The sequence below is a fragment of the Condylostylus longicornis genome, unplaced genomic scaffold, assembly GCF_029603195.1.
Source record: "Condylostylus longicornis isolate FDR11 unplaced genomic scaffold, ASM2960319v2 ptg000018l, whole genome shotgun sequence".
NCBI classification, from domain to species: domain Eukaryota; kingdom Metazoa; phylum Arthropoda; class Insecta; order Diptera; family Dolichopodidae; genus Condylostylus; species Condylostylus longicornis.
In genome coordinates, this window is record NW_026577987.1 from 7,480,917 (window position 1) to 7,500,707 (window position 19,791).

A 19,791-nucleotide genomic window follows, 5' to 3' on the forward strand; every position below is an offset into this window, starting at 1 on the left:
GTAAAAAAAAGCCTGATGGCATTAACCCGTCACAAGTCATTAGAGTTTCTAAATTATTTAAAATGAATAGAAATTTTTATTATTCTTGTTATTGTTTCTTCTGTATTACCTTTATTATGTACCATGTAAGTTTTTAATTTTACATTTTATGTCGTATAATACTTAAATGTATATAAAACTGAAAAAAAAATAGTTTTCTAATAATGAATTTCTAATAATGATATTTGAGTACCAATATATTAGCTAAAAAAATCTTGTGTTATAAGACTTTAGAACCCGTAAAAGTTTTTATCATGTAGTACAATGTTAAAATGCAACGATTTTCTGTTAAAAAATTTCTACATGAATCCAAGTACGTATATGTTTGTAAGCAAGAACATTTTTTCGCGCCTTGCATGCTGAGCATATATAAGCACTTATGCTATACCATCTGATAAAAATTCTGATTTTCTTGATAAGATATACATATACATACATACATGCATACACAAGTGTATAGTATTTTCCTTTTTAACCGATTTTGGTTTTAATTTTTGTTTTTTTTTTTTTTTTTTAAATTTTATCTTCCTATTTTATGGTACTGATAGTTTCTTTTTTGCTTTTTCATTTTCCGATGTTGAGTTGATGTTAATCCATCATTAATGATTATTTTACAAATTAGTTTTCCATTAGAAAAACAGTTTTTGTTTATTTATTTTTATTCCCCTGCAATATATTTTGTTGTTATTTTGAAAGTTTCTCCTTGGTTCTATTAATTTTTTCAATATTTCTTGGAAAAAATTTTAAGAACATAAAAATATTTTACACGAAGGGTTCATCAAGATTAAAAAGTAGTTAATGGAAAACATATGATAGTTTATCAAATACATTTAAGTAGCAAATGTTATGGATATAGACGAAATGTATCTAGATACCTCTAGTCCATGCTCTATTTTTAGAAAGTTTAAAATTAGAAAATCAACTATATGAGGTTGTGTTTGTGTTGTCATATAAATTGATACACGAAAATAACATTAGGATCGCGATGGCCTAATATAACGAGGAATTCGTTAGTATGTATTATAAGACGTTCGAATACACATATTTCATCATTTAGTCTATTTAAAATTGAATTGGACATTGGAAAAAAGAACAGAAACCTAAAATTCCTACTTTAATTAATTAAAATTAAACCATTTTCTTTAAGTTTAAATTAAGTTCTGAATTTATAATCTTTTAAATTTGTTGAATTATTAAGATATTTCTTATCATATAAGTGTATACATAACGAAAACTAGTAGAAATTCTGGGAATTATTTTATATAATAAGTAATATACTGTTACACTTAATATAAATAATGCATTTAAAAATTAAGAATATTTTTTTATAACTATTGTGTATTTCCATTTCGAAGTCTACAATAAATTTCTCATTCAATATGTAGTTGAATAAAAATTTAATTTCTATTCGAAGTTTCTTATGTTTCATCTTTCTAATCTTTGTATTTAAACATGAATCAAATCATTATAAAATCATTTTTAGTATGTTTAATACACAATACTCATAACAATTAGAAAATCAAATAAAACAAAAAATAAGAAACAAAAAAAAAACAGAGACAATAAACATAGCTAATAGTATAGCTATAATCTTTATATATTCTCATGTTGGTTGACTGTAATGTCACGGGCAATGCTGTTCAGTGCACGGTTTTTATTTTTTTTATAATTCTGCTACTTATTTGTTTTCTAATTTTAGTGTTAGTTTGTTTCTGTCCGTCTTTCTGTTTATAAAACTTGTACGCCATTTAAACATCTATGTTAACAAATGTTCCACAAGTATGTAATTTTGAAAAATCAACGAACTTCCCTAACTAAACAAAAATGTAAGGAAATTCTCTTCCCACTCAAAAGTATATTAGTACCACTAAGTTGTAACTATGTATCAAGTTTTACATAAATTTTTCAAGAATTACTAGTTTAAGATTTCTCCTAAATTTATGCAATATTAAATGGTTATAAAATATATAACGGTTATATCGCATTCATTGTTGAGACAAAGGACCATATAAATGTAATCTTAAAGAGAAATGTGCTATTTTACAAGCTGAGTTTTTACAAGACTGCATTTTTTTCTTTCGAAGCGAAAATTTGACATTCTTGATGTTTTATAAATTTATTATTTTCGTTGTTATTCTATTATTTTTTTTCCTTTTTTTTCTTGTAAACTTGTAACCATTTAGGATTCTATAAAAGCGATAAATTATCGCGTGAACTTAACATTTGAACAGTTAATATCTTTCTTTAGAGTAATTTTTTTTGTTCGTGTTTTGTGTAGTTTTTACGTTCATTCAAACATATAATTGTATTATAATTTTATATGAAATTTTACAAAAATTATGAAACAAACTATAAATTGCACATATGAATTTGTATATCGATGTGTGTATAACATAAATTTGTATAGAAATATATGAATTATTATGAATTAAAAACATTTTAACATGAAATTTTATTGATGTAATAAAATAATTTTGCGTTGAAACCGTTTTGGCGTTACATAACTATTTCGTGCTTCGGCTTTATGAGCCTTAGTTCGTTCTATGAGCCTGTATACGTTGTTGTTTTCAAAGTGCTCTTATTATAAAAACAGACCTTTTCAAGATTTTCAAAAATATTTGAATGATGAAGTTTCAAAAATTATATGCGTTTCCAACTGATATATGTGGTTAGTTTAACGAGGATTTTACTGTTTGTACGAATTATTTCTCATAATTATATCAAAATGTATGTTTGTGTATAATTGTACATGTGTGCTTATATCATTTAGTAATTTCTTTATTATCGTTATTATTATTATCATTATTATTATTATTTGGCAATAATTCAAGCGTAACAATTTTACGATTGATGAATGCAACGCTTTACGGTTTTTTAAGAAAAATTTATACTACTTTGTACATAAGTTAAAATGAACAATATCATAATGTATAGTGTACATTATTTATACTATCCGCACGCAATAATGAAAATATAAAAGTATAGAGGAAAAATAGAAAAATAATAATAATCTGCTCCTAATTATGTATGTGAGTAGATGTTAGTAAATATACAGTCGCAGAAAGAAACGAACGTCACGTTGCCGCTTTACTATGTGATACTATATAAATAATAAAATTTATCAGATCAATGGAGAGTAGTGTGTGCATATGTTATATTTAAAATTTTTATGTATGTATTTGTATTAAAAGTGTACTTGTGAGTTAATTTGATTTATTAATATTGGATATGCATTCTAGTTTTTGTATTGTCCTATATGAGTTCGAATCGAAAAAATCTACTTGAGGTTTACTACAGAGATTTTGCAAATTTCAATAATGTTATTAATTTAACACAAGCAGTATGACCATTTTAGAATTTCATATTAAGACTTAGTTTTTTTTGAGTTTTGAGCAGTGAAATACGTACACGAAAAGCGCTAAACTTTAACTATCTTATACATAGGTTTATCGGTTTTGTTCTATGACAAGAGAAGTAAGAAAAACTATTGTTTGTTTAAAGTTGGTCACATTGAAAATCTTCTATTAGTAAAAGGGATGAATCAAAATACTTTTACAAATTGTCGAAATTTTGCTCTTTTTTATAAACCACTGATATCATTTAAAAATTCATGCTTAAAAAAATTATGCATTGTGCGGGCATCCACTATTAAGCTTGTATCTACTTATTGTAACTATTTTTTAAAATTTAAAAGCTCGAACACGTGACTTTGATTATTGAAATGATTTTTTTTTAGATTGAATAACATCCGCAATAATTACAGTTTATATATTTTAAGTACTAAGTACATGTAAGTATATATGTAGGTATTGGCGAAAATAAAACTGTGTAAATATAAATAAATGTATGTAGCTAGTTAGCATCTATTTTATTATTGTTTTTTTTTAAATTATACGTCAATAGTTTTAATATGAAATAGGGCTCATTGTATAATTCAGCTTATCACGTGAATTGACATTTTTAGTATTTATAACTATATACTAAAAATTTAAAGTTTCGTTTTGTTAAATCGAAAATCAGTAATACACGTAACTAAATTGTGGTAATTTTTTTTTAGTATTTAAACAGTTGTGTGTTGTAAATAAAAGTTTTGCAAAGAAATTTCTAGTGAACACCTCGAATAATAATCATTAAATAGGTACGTCAGTTATATTTATTTCGTTTGTTGCAACAAGAGCTTTAGTACTTAATAATTACCTAATATAATGTGACCAATATATTTTACATTAATATTCTTAGTACAGTAGTTTGTTGATAATATAACGTTGCTATGAAATACGGCAGCATATTTATATTTTTTAACCTTCCATTAATTTTCCACAGCGTATTCACTACATGCTAGAGTGAGACCTAATCGCAATAAAAACGAATTGAAGTAAGTATAGGACATTCGCTTTGAAACCTTGTAAAAATTTAACTGTATATTTACTAATAAATCGAAAACAAGTAAGTGTTATATATATCTTTAATGTAATGGCTTAAATTTTTTCGCGAAATTCGATTAAAAAGAATTGTTAATTTTTATTTGATTTTTGGACTTCAAGACATGTCTTTGAATCTGTTTTTTTCCTAAAATATTTAATAAAAATTTTCTGCAACAAACATAAAATATAAATTTCTAAAAATAAAAATCGAATTATAAAGGCACTATCACAATCAGAAACGAAAATAAAAAAAAAAAATAAAATTCATAAATTAAATTAGAAATTTCAGTTGTTCATACATGTAGCTACTTTATACGTTACTTTATAATACTTTATAACCATCTACCCAAAAAATGTTACTCAGTATGTCAGTCAGTATGTAAGTCAGTGTGTGTATATATTTCAGTCAAAAGTTCTAAAAAAGGAAATGAAGATTATCATTCTTATGGCAAATATGCTCTAAAAGCCGAAATTATAGCAAAAAACTGTCAACAGATTACCAGACCATATAGGAACATACAAACCGTACCGCCCAATTTCGAATTTCAAATACTTATTTTAATTACACAATAACTAAACTTTAGGGTACTTAATGATTGAACAAAATAACGGCTAAATTTAAGGCTCTCTATTGTAGTTAGCGAATTCGCCTAAATTTTAGGCGAATGAGCTGTCAAATCTGTCAAATGAAAATTCTTTGCAAATGAAACCAAAATTCAAAATAATATAAGTATACTTTAGTGTTTTTTTTAGCACTTTTCCAAAAATTTTTTGAAAAAAAGTGCTTATTAGTTTCACTCTGTCCGTCCGTCCGTCCGTCCGTGTGTCTGTTTACAAAACTTCTACATTCTTAAAGATCGAAAGCTGAAATTTAATACGTACATAGATCTTTACTAGATACTTATTTTCGTAGAACAAAATTTTTACCTATCTCCCCCCCTATAGAAGTTATACCCCCCTAAAGCACTAAAAATGGCCTATTTTAACTATTTATTGCAATGAAACCATAAGCATTTTTGAAATTTTTCAAACGCAGAAAGGCAGTGGCTTGCTTCCCCTACCGCGGTATACTATAGCTAAACTTTAGAAAAACAAAATGGCCGTTCAAATTTACCGTTATCTGCAGTCCTTTTTTTCCAAATTTTTGATGTCGTTTTTCTTCTAGACCCCAGCCTGTAGAAGCTTGAAATTTTAAGAGCTTTTAGACATTAACAAGTAGTTCATTTCGTTAGAAGAAAATTTTTTTCTATCTCCACCCCCTCTCAAGTTATGGCCTCTTGAAATTTGTAAAATTTGCATTTTTGACACCTTATATTTTTGAAACCGCAAGCTTTTTCAAATTTCTATAAACGCAAAAAGTTAACGGTAAATTCCATGACACTAAAAAATATAATTATTTTTCTTAACTCACACAATTAACCCTTAAAATCGAGCATTATGTTAACCCCTGTTTATATTAATTTTTGCTTTATTTTAAAGACTGCATAAATGGTTCATCCTAAATATATGCAATCCTAGAAATAGTTTCGTTTATAAATGAAAATAAATTTTAATAGTGTGGTGGATATACATAGACTATTTTTAAAAGCAGTATTTTCACTTGTTGAAGGGAAAAGTGCTACAATACAAACCATTGGTTTGACCCAACTTTATTTTATTTGATATTATAATATTTATACTGATATAAAGGAAAGATATAAACTTTCTGAAAAGTAAGTTCATAAAATTCTACCAATTATTGTAAAAAATATTTATTGTTAAATATTAATTTAAGCGTAAAAGAACTAACCAAAAACAATTCGAGCATTAATTAAATTAATGGAGAATAACCCCGACATTGCTAAAGAGATAGCAAACTTCAATTGTTTTTTTTTTTTTTCAAAAAAACAAAAACAATATACAATCTCATTATTTTCGGTAGGTTTTTTGATGTCTTGCGGTAGCAACATTTTGGATCTGGCGAATCATTCGCTGATCATAATTTAAAATGTCATTCGATTCGCCTAGTCCATTCGTTTCGCGGATTATAACAAAGGTATAAGGATAACTTGTTAGGATCCCAATGTTATACTAATCTCTAAATCTGATTGCAAACAATACTTCAAAACTTTGAAGAAGGAAGTCGAATAAAAAATTTAATGCCTTAATCACAGAATTACAAATATGAAAGCTAATTTACATTTTTCATGATTCTTTTCTATAAGTAAGCATAGTAAGTAACTTTGTTTTAGTTTAAATTATTTTCATTTGCAATTTTATTCACTGATTTTCTTGTATACATATATATATATACCGTGTTTTAATTTAAGTTATATCGTGTGTTAACATTGTAAAACATCACCTGTGGTAATAATCAGTTTTACTTGATCAAGAAATCAAAAAAAAAAAAAAAAACAGCGAAAACTAAAGCACGAGAACAAGTTTTCACAAAAGTGATGAAATTATTTGTTGGATGTCTATAAATTCATCACAATATGTTTATGGACACCACCTTTATGCAGTTTTATCAGCTATATGAAACAAAAAAAAACAGAAAGATTGAAAACATTGTGCAATACTAATTTGAACTTGTTAGGTTTGCTGTTGGGCAAGTTGTGAAGTAGAAAATGAAAACTGAGAAATTGTGATGTTTTAGATTTTAAATTCTTTTGTTAAATATTTTTTTTTTTACTTTTTGTTTTATTATATAGCCTACAGACGATGTAATACCAGAGTCCAGGTAAATATCATCAACAACTCCTTTACAGAAGCGCTTTTTAAATTTTAAGGCAAAAAAGACAAATACCTTCAGATACATGCATTCATACATATTCTATAAAACAAACTGATTTAAAGTAAAATATAGGTATAGCGTAAAAAGACCACCTCGTTGGTTATCAATAAGTTAAAAGAATATTAAAATAAAGAGTAAAAGATGAAATGATTTCATTCAAATAGTAATAAAAGTTAGTTAGTTAGTTATTATTTGAGAAATGTTGAAATAAACTATTGAAATAATGAAGTGTTTTTTGGTTTCCTTTGAAATTTATTATCATTTCCAAGTATAAAATTCGAATGTGGTCCAAATAATCATCATTAAGAATTTTATTTATGTGTTTATCTTTAGTTTTCCAGTATGTATATTAATTTTGAATTTATATGATTAAAAATATGCGCATATTATTTTGTTATATAAAATGTTATAAAATATTTGATTAAGTATGCATACATTTTATAAAATTATTCAAAATATTTGATTCAAAGTTATTATAACATTTCAAATTAAAATATTTTGAATATGAATATTTTAGTTTGGATTAGTTTTATTTGAGATATCTAAGTGTGTACACAAAAAATTTTCACTAGAAATTTTTAGACTTTACTTTTCAATGAATTCCTATATTATTCGTTCATAAATTCTAGAATAATCGTGAATTAGAAAATTAGTTTAGAAAACAGTTGTTATAACTGAAAATTGTTACTCGTACTACTGCACTTAAAATAAAAAATGAGGCAACCGAATATTATACATACTCGAAAGAATCGGATATTAATCAGACGACCTACTTAGGCCAAGCATCAAAGTATCATGCAAATCATACAAAGTATCAGGCCAAGCATCAAAATATCATGCATAATAATACGGCGCGAAAGAGCTAAAACAATCATCATTTATACGCGCAAAAATGCGGCTATCAGATTGCACAGCAAAATAATCAGGACGGAAGTGGAAGTGAAATGGTGGAGAGTTAGATAGGGTTAAAGTTTATTAGTATGAGATTTAGTTATATAATTTTTGCCATAGTTTAATGTTTTTAAGACTTTTTTATATTCATTTTTATATTCACTATTGCACTACATTGTAAATGATCATAAGAAGTTTCTAATCGCTTTATTTATTTTCATTTTTTACATGATAATAACTTATACGTTAATTGAATATTAAATAAATTTTTGCACCGGAAAACCGAAATAATGTGCAATAAATAAATAAGTAATTAAAAGATTAAATAAATAGTTGCAAGCATTTAATAAAAGATTCAAATTTTTTGCACACGCAAATTGAGAATTAATAAGTTTTTGAATTATTTAACCTTTAGTAATTCGTAAATTTTTACTGCACTCGTCAAATTTATATAATCCTATAATAATACGAATTAGAATTTCTTTATTAAAATGCTTCGTGAAATGTGCGTTTGTATTTGCAATTAATTAGCCATAACTAAGTATTTATTAATTAAACAAAACTTCCTTAATAATTTTTATTTTTTTTGTAATTTTCAATGTAAAAATATCACTGAACCATCGCAGTGCATTTTCTTTAATTTTTCTATTACTTCGATTATTTTTTACCGACCGCATTGTATACAATGAAGTAAATGGTGTGATGGCACCAAATTTTGGATGTGGAGTTTTCGCTGGGATCGCGAACCTTTCCATAGTAAGGAAGCATAAATAAACTACTTTTATAGAGAGATGTCGGTCCGCGTGTATCTCAAATTCGACTGAACCTATTTTAATGAAATTTTATATATGAGCTTATTTCGACTATGGATTGATCAACTTTTGGAATATCAGACTGCTGGAACTGGATATTTTTGCGACCCAATTTTACATTTTTCCGCATATAAACAGAAATAACCAACCAATTTCCTTGAAATTTAATATTAAAATCTTATTTAATCTATAAATTTTTTCGAAAGATCAGGGATCGGACCCTAATGGATCAGACCAAATTGGGGGCTGATCTTATATTTTTTTTACAATATCTAGGGAAGAGGTTGATGGAATTTCTTGAAATTTGTTGTTTGAGCTCTGGCTTTTACCAAAATTAACTGGTGAACTTTTCCGGGGATTCGGGTGGCACAAAGTGAAATTCTGCTAAGAGCTAAATATACACTTCTCTAGGTATGTTAGCTTAAAGTTTACTAACTTCCTTAAAAATAAAAGAAAGGCTTCAAAATGCATTTTCACAATCTTCTGTAACAAATTCAATTAACTACGAAATCTTTGTTATGACCGGTTATGTGCTGTTCCATCAGATTTTTTTTATTTAATTTACATCTTTGTATACTTAAAAGTGACTGAAAAAACAAAATGTAATCTACTTAATTATCAGGAAACAAAACAAATTAACGCGATCTAAATAAACTTTTATTTTTTATAAAAAGGTATAGAAAATAAAAAATGTTATGAAATTGCAGCCAAGAATAATTCTAAAACACTAAAACATTTATGTATAGCTTAAAGATTAGGTTAACCAATTTACATTCAGGTTAAAATTAATGTTCATACTTAAGACTAAATTCAAAATTGAAGTAAATGAATAGATACGTCCATTGGAAGAATTTGTCTACGTAAGGGGGGGATGAATGAACCGTAATTCTTGTTCTACATTCATAGCTTTTCGATCAAATTAAAAAAAAGTATTACTAAAAGCATTAACTGTAGATAACATTTTGTAATTATGTATATAATAACTACGTCTTTTGAACATCATCCTATCCTTGATTATTTTAGTGATATGAGGTAATAGTTATTCCTTCATTAGGAATGCATACACGGGGATCTTTAAAATTATTTATCTGGTTGGGACCAATGTTATTATACTCTTTACTTTCAGCTTTAACATTGAAGTAATCATTCATTTATACAGTTATTATTTTCTTGTATTACACTTCCTTATATAATTTGCATATTTAACTTTATGAATTTAACTAACGTTAACTTTGCATTTCAGACTGTAAGACTCGGCTAACGATTGAATAAAATTTAAAATATTACAGCATTTTTTCTATATATATACTTGTATGTATTAGCACCGAAAATTTTGTTAATAAACAAGATTGTATTTATTTTACATTTCTAAGCAATGAAAATATTTTAATATTCTCTATACTAGAATTCTTAATTTTTCCACACACCCTAGAAACGCGTAAAGGAAAATTCACATGTTCTTCAATTTCACAAAACAAAAAATAAAATATAAAATTTGTTTTTTCTTTCATTCATTTTCGAATATTTGTGATTTAAATTTATCTTTAAGGTGATAATTGAAAATTCTTTCAGGTGTGAAGAAAATCGCTAATGAAACATAATAAGTTTAACAAATTTTTCTTAATATAATATGAAAAAAAATAAAAAAGAGCAAGAAAAAAAAGAACAGAAATGTGACCATAAAAAATATGAAAAAACAAAGAAAATTTAAAATAAATAAATAAAATACAAATGTGAATTTTTAACAAAATTAAATAAAACAAAATACAAAAAAAATTCATTCATGGAAAATTGAAACAAAAAAAAAAATTAATAAAAATCTTAGAAAATTAACGAGAAATTATAGCTGTTATAAAATACCGTTAATGTTAATAAATTAACGGCATAATTTTCAACCCATTTTTTATTTTCTCAAACAGAAAATAAACAAAACAAAGCAAAAATTAACAAAAAAAATACTTTGGTTCTATTTTTTTTTCGGTGATTTTGAATAAATATAGCTGTACACATAATTAGAATAAAAGTTCCGTTAATCTCTTCATTTAATATCTTAGAAAAACGCAAAAATAACTACCAATTATTGATTTTAAAATGGCGCTCTTAAACGAATGGTGATCCTAAATCAATATTTTGAAAAAAGTGAAAAAGAAAAATGATTCAATGTAAATCAAAATAAGTAAGTGCTTATAAAAAAAGAAAATTTTTTAGTGCTCTTAGAAAAGTGCTTAATAAGAAATAAAACAAAAAAAATTTAAATTTATACATTTAAAAAATTATTTAAAAAAAATACGTATAAAGCAGATTTTTGGGTGCAACGTGAAACATAAATAAAATTTGGATATGATGCCACCAGTTTTTTTTAGGCAAAATGGTCTCTCATCACATCATCAGCATCCAGAATGTGTCGGTGCTCCATTAAATGGACATTTAAGTAAGTAAACTAAGATTTTGTTGTTTTTTAAAAAATTTTTAATTATTTTTTTGTTCTTTCTAATATAAAACTATCAAATAATAAAATAGCATTAGTTAAACCTGTCTATGGAAGACTCTGATTTCATTTCTGATGCCTCGTATTGTCAACAATAATGCCTGAACTTTAATGCTCTTCTTCTTTGACTAAAGCTTTTATGCAATGAGTGAAATATTTAAAAGACAAATTAATATTTTTTTGAAGGGGCAACCTATAGAACAACAATTACGTAACAATTATAACAATTAATTAGATCTTTAAGAAAGATGTTTGATCACTTAAATTACGTGTAAATTTTTCATTGAATTTCAAATTTCACGTTTCTAACATAAGAATTCTTTCTGAGAGAGAGACAGAAGCGAATTTTTTTTTCTTAGGTTTTGTGTTCCTCTTTTCTCTTTTGTCTTTGATTTTTCCTGTTTTAACATTTTCATTTTTGTCACCTTCAATTTTCAATTATATTTTTTTATAAAGCTTAAGCAGAAAAGCATTATTATGGATAAATGACATGACAGGTCTCCCATAGAAAAAGTAGCTAAAAAATGTGACGTTCTTGTACAATAACGCTTTCAAATTAAGCTCATTAACATGTTAAGTATGTGGATTCTTGCAATTATGTATACGTATACTCAACATTTAATAATTTACTTGAAATTTTAAAATATTAGTGTGCTTTCATCTGAATATTTACAATTATCCGAACAAGTTGCCTCGCCTCTCAAAAATTTCAAGAATATAGCCGGTTACAAACGGTTTCTATATAAAATGCCAACATTTCTATAAAAGATATCAAATAAATAAATAATTTTTATACGATTTTTTATGTTTTTTGTTTTCAGTGAGGGACTACGGTTTTTCACAAAAATCGAATTCAAATAATTGAAATTATATGAGATTTATAGTTTCTACAGAATTAATATTTCACTTAAGTTTTATATTGTGGTTATATTTAAAAAATTTTCCAGTAAAATAAATGCATTTTTCTAACATGTTTAAATTAAAACAAATAACTTTAAAATCCGAATGCATTTATAACAGTAGAAAATTATACATAAACTATTATATACGAAATGTATACATTCACAATGAGAAACGAAGCTAATAAAGAATCACAAAAAAGTTATTGTAAGTATACAGAAAATTCTTCTAACCCTTGAGAACTTAATAAATCACTCGTTTGCTTAAAGTTAAAAAAAAAAAAAACAAATCTTTTTCAAACAAAAGACTTAAAAAAGATTTTATAGTTTTTTTTTTTTCTTGTACTAAATAAGTTTCTTAATGCTTAAATATCATGGTTTTTAAATGAATTCCTTATATTAATCAAAGAAATTTACTGTTCTGTGAAGAATTAGATTTTTTTTTCACTATATTACACTACCATTTTTATTCTTATTTCTATATAAGTATGCATGTATGTTATGTATAAGATTCTTGAACAAATATTTACGACCGCAAAATGATTTTTTTTAACTGATTATAGAAATGTTTTTTTTTCTCGTAATGTTGTTAAATATATTATATATATATAAGAGAAAATATTAATAATAATAATAATAATAACTATGGTAGTTATTATTTATGAATGTAATTAACAGGCAGTGAAAAATATTTTCAACAGTGAAAAATATTACTGTACATTTATATGTGTATATATAATACGTACACCACAATCTCTTCAATTAAGTAAGTTAATTGTTGCTTAAAATTATTGGCAAGCGGGCTGGTAATTTTAATTGAAAATCATAAAGCAAATTTATGTTGTGTATAGCGTTAATATTTCCTTATTTTACTTGAACACGAAATATTTTTGAAATGGAAGTTTTGAAAAAAAAAAAAAAATTAATGATTTTCATTTCTATTAGTCGAACATGTGATATATTTTTAAAATTATTATAGTCATAGTTATATTAAAGTTGAAAATAGTAAAATTAAATGCATTTTATGAAAATCTAATTAAAAGAAATAAGTAAATGAATGAATTTTTTTATGAAATCATTGAAGTTATTACGAATAAAATTACCTTACATTTTACTCCACCATAAATCAGCTAAGCTTCCCTAAGAAATAGGCTTTGTTTGCATTTTATTTATGAATTTAAATTTACGCACAGGAAGCATTTTAGATATCTACGGTGGTGAACTTTATTGTAGATATAATTTTTAGTCAAGCGTTAATGAAAGAGAATTGCTTGTATGTTGTTGAAAAATATTATTTAAGAAAGAAAAATATTTATGTAAAATTTACTTTTGTATTGACTTAATTATTATTTAGATATTAAATTTTATAACATACCTATAAAATAGAGAATATTGCGAACTATACTTACTTAATAAAAATTTGTTTATTTTAATTATTATCTTTTATTAAATGGAAAATATAGGAAACCATTTCCCTTATAGTTATAGATAAAAACCACAGTTTAACAATGTGCAATATTTCTTGTTTGTTTATTTCTAGATCTTTTTCCATTTATATATCGAATCACAATTTTGTTTACCTAACTAAAACACTTTTCTCTTCAAGTTTCAAATTTCAATCAAATTCAATTGTTAAAATCTACTGCCGGAAAGGATATGCTAATTATGGAATACTACTTATAACACTTCTATTAATATAATATTAAAGGGGTTTTTAGCAGACCTTAAGTAATACTTTTTTTACGTTTTTATAGAACAACATAATTGTATGGTACTGTATTTTTTTTTGTCCGTTTAATATGCAGTAAAAAATTTTAAATAGAAATGCAATTATAAATAAGAGAGTTTTGTTTATAAAGCTTGAAGACATTAAAAAAATTAAAATTTAATTTTAATAATAAATAAATTATTAATTAATTACTTACTATAAAGTAGGAAAATAAATAGAGAAAAAGACTATTTTCGTCGAGAATTAATACTTTCATACTTAGATAATTGTAAGATTCTTTTTCATTCATCAAAAAATATACAATACAAGTTTGTACTTTAAATAAGGAAAACGAATTTTCTTTACTTTAGTAATATTTGCTGTGATATTGTCCCAAGCATAATAATTATAAAATTTTTATATACATTCTTATCTGTGTATATAATAAGTATAATTTTTTTTAAATATTTTCTGCAAATATTTTAATGTGTGTAAAACTCTTTAAACACGTGACTTTCATTAACCTCATTTATTTTCTTACATTTAGTTTCTTGGCAATTTCTCTCACATATTAACATTTAAAAAAAATTTTAAATTATTTTTAGTAAAATTGCAGTCATTTGCTTGTACTTATATAAGAAAACTTATTATTTATTGTTACTATAAAAAGTCTAGCTGATTTTTTTCCCAAGTTTCATTAAAACCAAAATGCCATACAAATGAATTTTCTTTTTTGCTGTAATTAATTTTTTTTTTTAAACATTTTACTTATTTTGTATGTGACTTACACTCTTTAATAACCAACAATGAAATAAAAAAAAATCATATTTTACATCAAGTGTTTTCATAATTAATTGAAAAACGCATTTTTTTCGGTATTAATTCTTTTAACGCTTCAACAAAAAAATATTTTATATAGTTGTACAAAATTATCCAGTGAAAAAAGCAAAAGTTTTAATAATTTTAAAACTAAACTGAAACCCTTTGTGCTTATTCAGAAAAAAAAACAAGTTAAGCTTAAAAAAGTTCAAATAGAAATGCGTTTGAAAACACTTTTTATTAAATACAATTAAGCTGCTTTCTAATTCTGACTTTTATTACATGTTTATTTGTACTTACCTGAATATTTTTAACTACTATTTTATTAACTCCATTGTCTATTGTTTAAACACAAAAAAAAATAAAGCAAAACCAGACATTCAATTAAACGAGATTCTTTGTTGTACCCTTTCTTTTGCATTTTCGAATTATTCATCAACATCATTATGAACGTTGGAATACTCGTACAATCATCAATTAGATTCTTACACTTACACCAATACATTGACATTAAAATGAAAATTATTAATTCATTCATTTTTAAATTATAAGGTTGTAAATTGTACATAAGCACACGTACGTAAAATATAAAATAAAAAATTTCATTTACATTGACAATGGAAATGAATGAGATGAAATGAAAAGTTTAATGCCCATTGTATAAGAAATAAAAAGAGAAAAAAGAGAAATAAGAATAATGGTTCATAATACACAATACATATACCCTATATAACTACACTACACTATTATTTATAACAGGTACATATAAAAAATATTGTTAGTTGGTGGCAAGAGGATGAACGGTAATAAGAACCTTTTTGGTGATAGAAAGAGTTATAGTATAAGAGAGGAAGAAAGAGAAGAGAAAGAAAAAAATTTAATTCAATTCATAATAGTTAAGTCATTTGATAATTTTTGTGAATTACTTACACAGAATTTTAACGCCATCTGAAATAATAAATAGTAATGGTTACCTTGTATTTTTTTCAACAGGTTCTCATTTTATTACCTGCCAAATTTTCTTGCCTATAAAAGGTATTTCGCTAAAAAGTGAAAAATAAAAGTTTCACGCTTAAGTCATTTGTATTACTTTTATCAATTAATTTATAGGTAAGTATTTGGAAATGAAACTAAGTGGATTTTCAAAAAGTGAACTTCTACTGGAAGCTAAGTTTATATTTTTGGTCGCGTATTACGTGGAAGTTTCACAAAATATAAAAGTTAAAAATTATAAGTAAATAGTGAATGTTAGGTTTAAAATTTTTTTTAAAGTTAAAAACAGTATTAAGTATCTAGTTCTGGCCATAAATTCTTTCTTTAGTTTTTTCTGATGATTTGCGCCACTGTTGCCTGTTGACTTCTTGATATTTATATAAATAAGAAATAATGGCAAGTGTATTATTTTCAGTAACACTTAATGACAAATGTGTCATGTACCAGTTATCAGTTATTTTCGTTATTATTTTTCATGACAAGTTCATCTAGCTTATAGCGAATTATTGGCACTCACCAAAGGTGTTTATATAAATAAAATAACTAAGAGTTTCTAAATAATCGAAAATTATTTGGCAATTGAAATATTACATAGCCCGTCATAAAATATTGGTTCAAGTAAATTGAACTTTATACAATAATCCTCTGATGTTTTATTATTTAAAACCGTTCCAATGATTTCCTTCTATATTTCGAATACAACAAATATCATACTTCACTAATTATGGTAAAAAATTATAAATGTAAAAAAGTCATTTACCTTTTTTTTTTGTTATGTTTAATGTTTTGTATACTAAAATTAAAAGAAAAAACGAAAATGTTAAGGTTGTGGTAAAATAAAGAAGAGTTTTCCAACTATATGTACATATGTGTTATATAATAACTTATGCATTTGACCAAGAAAATAAAAAGTTTATTTATGCTACAATTGCTGGATGCATTTCACTTTCTCCATTAATTATTTAAAAAATAAATTTTGATTCCAAGTGTTTTCTTATTTAAAAGATGTTTTTTAAAAGATTCTAGACTGATAAACAAAATTAGATGGCCAAATTCAATAGTAAAATTTTTCTTTGTATCTTACGAGTATACATTGGTAATTAGTTATTTAACATGTTATGAAGTTCCCAATAACGATCTTTTGCAATAAAAGATTCGTAATTCATTCTAAAATTGTATTTTTAAAATTAGGTCGCTCATAATGCGCTGTTAATAAGCTACTTGTACAATACATATACAATTTAAAAACAAATAAGTAGTGCATTTTTAGGTCTGCTGACTTGGATTGAATTCAAATTATAATAAAACATCAATTATTTTGTATATTCTCTATTGCTGAACATGATTCAAAACCATGTTTTTATTTAATAACTTAAATATAGACTCAATAGAGATTCAATTCAAATATACTTACATTAGTGAAGAAGAAGGTATGTATTATTCTTTGTTTTATAACAGGTGAAATTCGATGTGAAATTTTTAAAGTCAGAGCATGAAATTGTTATTTAAATCAAATATTTCTCTATAATTAAAGAGGGTTTCGACTGAATTTTGTGTAACCCTACTTGTACTCGTATATAAAAAGAAATGATTAAATAATAAATTTTATAATATAAGACTCTTTTATTAAAGAGAATTTTGAATAATCTAAATATTGTTAATTGAGTAATAAATCTTTTAATAAACTAGAATTTAATTATTCTATATTAAAATTCTATAATTTACCATTGAATCACGAACTTGGACTAAAACAAAAAGAACGAGAATAATTTTTTATTCAAATAAATTTATTTTTTTTTTCCATTTCATGTGTTTTAATTTTAATTTTGATTTATATTCGCTTTCAAAACGTTAAACAAATTGCTAACAAATCAAAATGTTCATGAATCATAAAAGTTATATTTATTTGTATAATTGGAATAATAGTTAAAACATGATCATAAAATATAATTTTTTTATTAGTTAAGTAGAAAATGTAGAAATAAAAATAATAATAATAAAAGTAAGTGAAATTTTTCTATTCGCGTATGCAAGTTAAAAAGTTTCTGTATTTTTTGAATTTCGATTCTAGGAATAATTTTGTTTAACTCAGTTTGCGTGAATAGCTTTGAGTTAATTACTTACAGACGTTTAAAATATTTGATTGACCCTAGAAAGGGCTTATACCTCAAATATAGCTCATTGATTTTAAATGATTTGATTAAACTTTGATTTTGGTTTTGCTTGATAGAATAAATAGATTAACACCCCAAACGCAATGTTTGTTATTTAAATCATGCCCCAAAATATATTGTATATTTATAAGAAATAGGTAAATTAAAATTGTTGAAAAATAAGAAAGAACGAAGCAACTAATTGCAGTAAAGAGAACTTTAAATTTTAGATCCTTTGACTTTTAGTACATATTTTTTGTTTTTCAAAGAAAACGTTTAAAGTTTTTAAGCTCATACTCCAAAATCCATAACTAATAAGTAGAATATTATGAAATCTGGAAAAAAAATTTAAAATTGTCCAATTTAACTTAAAAATAAAGCGTTGTGTTGTAAATTAATACAAAATAATTATAGTACCTGTAAGCTGTACAAGTAAATGCTATGATTTTCTAAAATTCTTTGAAATTGTAGCATGTCGAATTAGAAATTTTAGATTTAAGTAATAAAATTTTAAGTATATTTTTACCGTTTCCAAGTGCGATTTAATTGATTTAATTAACCTTCATAATTCCTATTTTTTAAGATTGTTTAAATTACAGAATATTTAGATAGAAAGTATTATTTGAATATTAACTAGAATCGTTGAGTAAGTCAGAACAACGTTCAATATTTTCATTTTTATATAATTTTCGTATGTAAGTATGTATATTTGTTATTTAACCTGAGGGGCTTTTCGGTTTTATTTTGTATTATTTTGAAATTATAATGTTCTTATTATGTAAACAGAATCTCGTAAGTCATAAAAATAAAATTTTACAGGTGAATCGTTTAAAATTTGTCTGCCTTTTTTTGTTTGTGTTTGAATATTCGAATGGAATATTTTCACTTCATAAAATTTTTCTTTTTTTTTATTTCTAAATTTTTATTGTTATAATTATTTTCAAAAAAATTTTTCCTTTGGTATAGACAATAATTATTGGCTATAAATTTTTAGCAAAATTCGACAAGTAATAATTGTTAAAATGTGTGCTTATATATTATATTAAGATTGAATGTGTAAGGCCTTTCAGTTAGTTTATTAGAACGGACCGACGAACCAATAGATTGAAATTAATACTTAGGTATTTTTTTCAAAATGTGCCAAAAAGAAAAACTCCCTTTATTCAGTCGGATTAAATAGTAATTAGCGAAGGGAAGGAATATTAATTTTAAATTTACTTAGTTAATTACAAATTGATTAAAAATCTAAATTGTAGTGAGAAAGTATTTTGTAATAATTATGGTAAATACTTTGTAATTTCTATATATAAAGAAAACATAAAAAATTCTTATCTTATAAAATTATATTCAATCTGGAGTAAAGTATTTATTTAAATTTTTATGCTTGTACCAATTAAAATTGGAAAATTTTAAATTGATTTTCTTTTACGATAAAATAATAACGAGTATTTAATATTAACCCTTTTAGAACTATGTTAAATCTTAAGTAAATAATATTTTATTGAGTTTTAAAATAAATCTTAACTCTTCTTTGATTTTTTCTTTTTCGAAAATGGCTTCTTGAGAATGAATGAGTCTTTTAGAGAAAAATAAATGTATACATTTATACGTATACATACGTATATATGTAAAAAAGTTGACGAATGATTGATGAGCAAAGACATCTTAAGAAATATTAATAATATGATTGAAGAAGCGGTCTAGGCTAAAAGTATTGAAAAACTAAAGATTAGAGGGAACTGCAAAACTTTGAAAATTTTAAGTACAAATTGACTGTTTTGAAAATATAACA

General features: G+C 24.6%; 1 protein-coding gene across 4 annotated transcripts in view; it reads left to right on the forward strand.

The window, feature by feature from the left end:
* Positions 1-19,791, forward strand: part of LOC129606175 (calpain-A-like) — a 117,922-nt gene that overhangs the window by 4,586 nt on the left and 93,545 nt on the right. For all 4 annotated transcript variants that reach the window (XM_055516313.1, XM_055516317.1, XM_055516315.1 and 1 more), the window contains one exon: positions 10,512-11,370. In XM_055516313.1, the coding sequence (XP_055372288.1) occupies positions 11,280-11,370 (91 nt within the window). In that variant the 5' untranslated portion in view covers positions 10,512-11,279. The remainder of the gene's footprint in view (positions 1-10,511; positions 11,371-19,791) is intronic.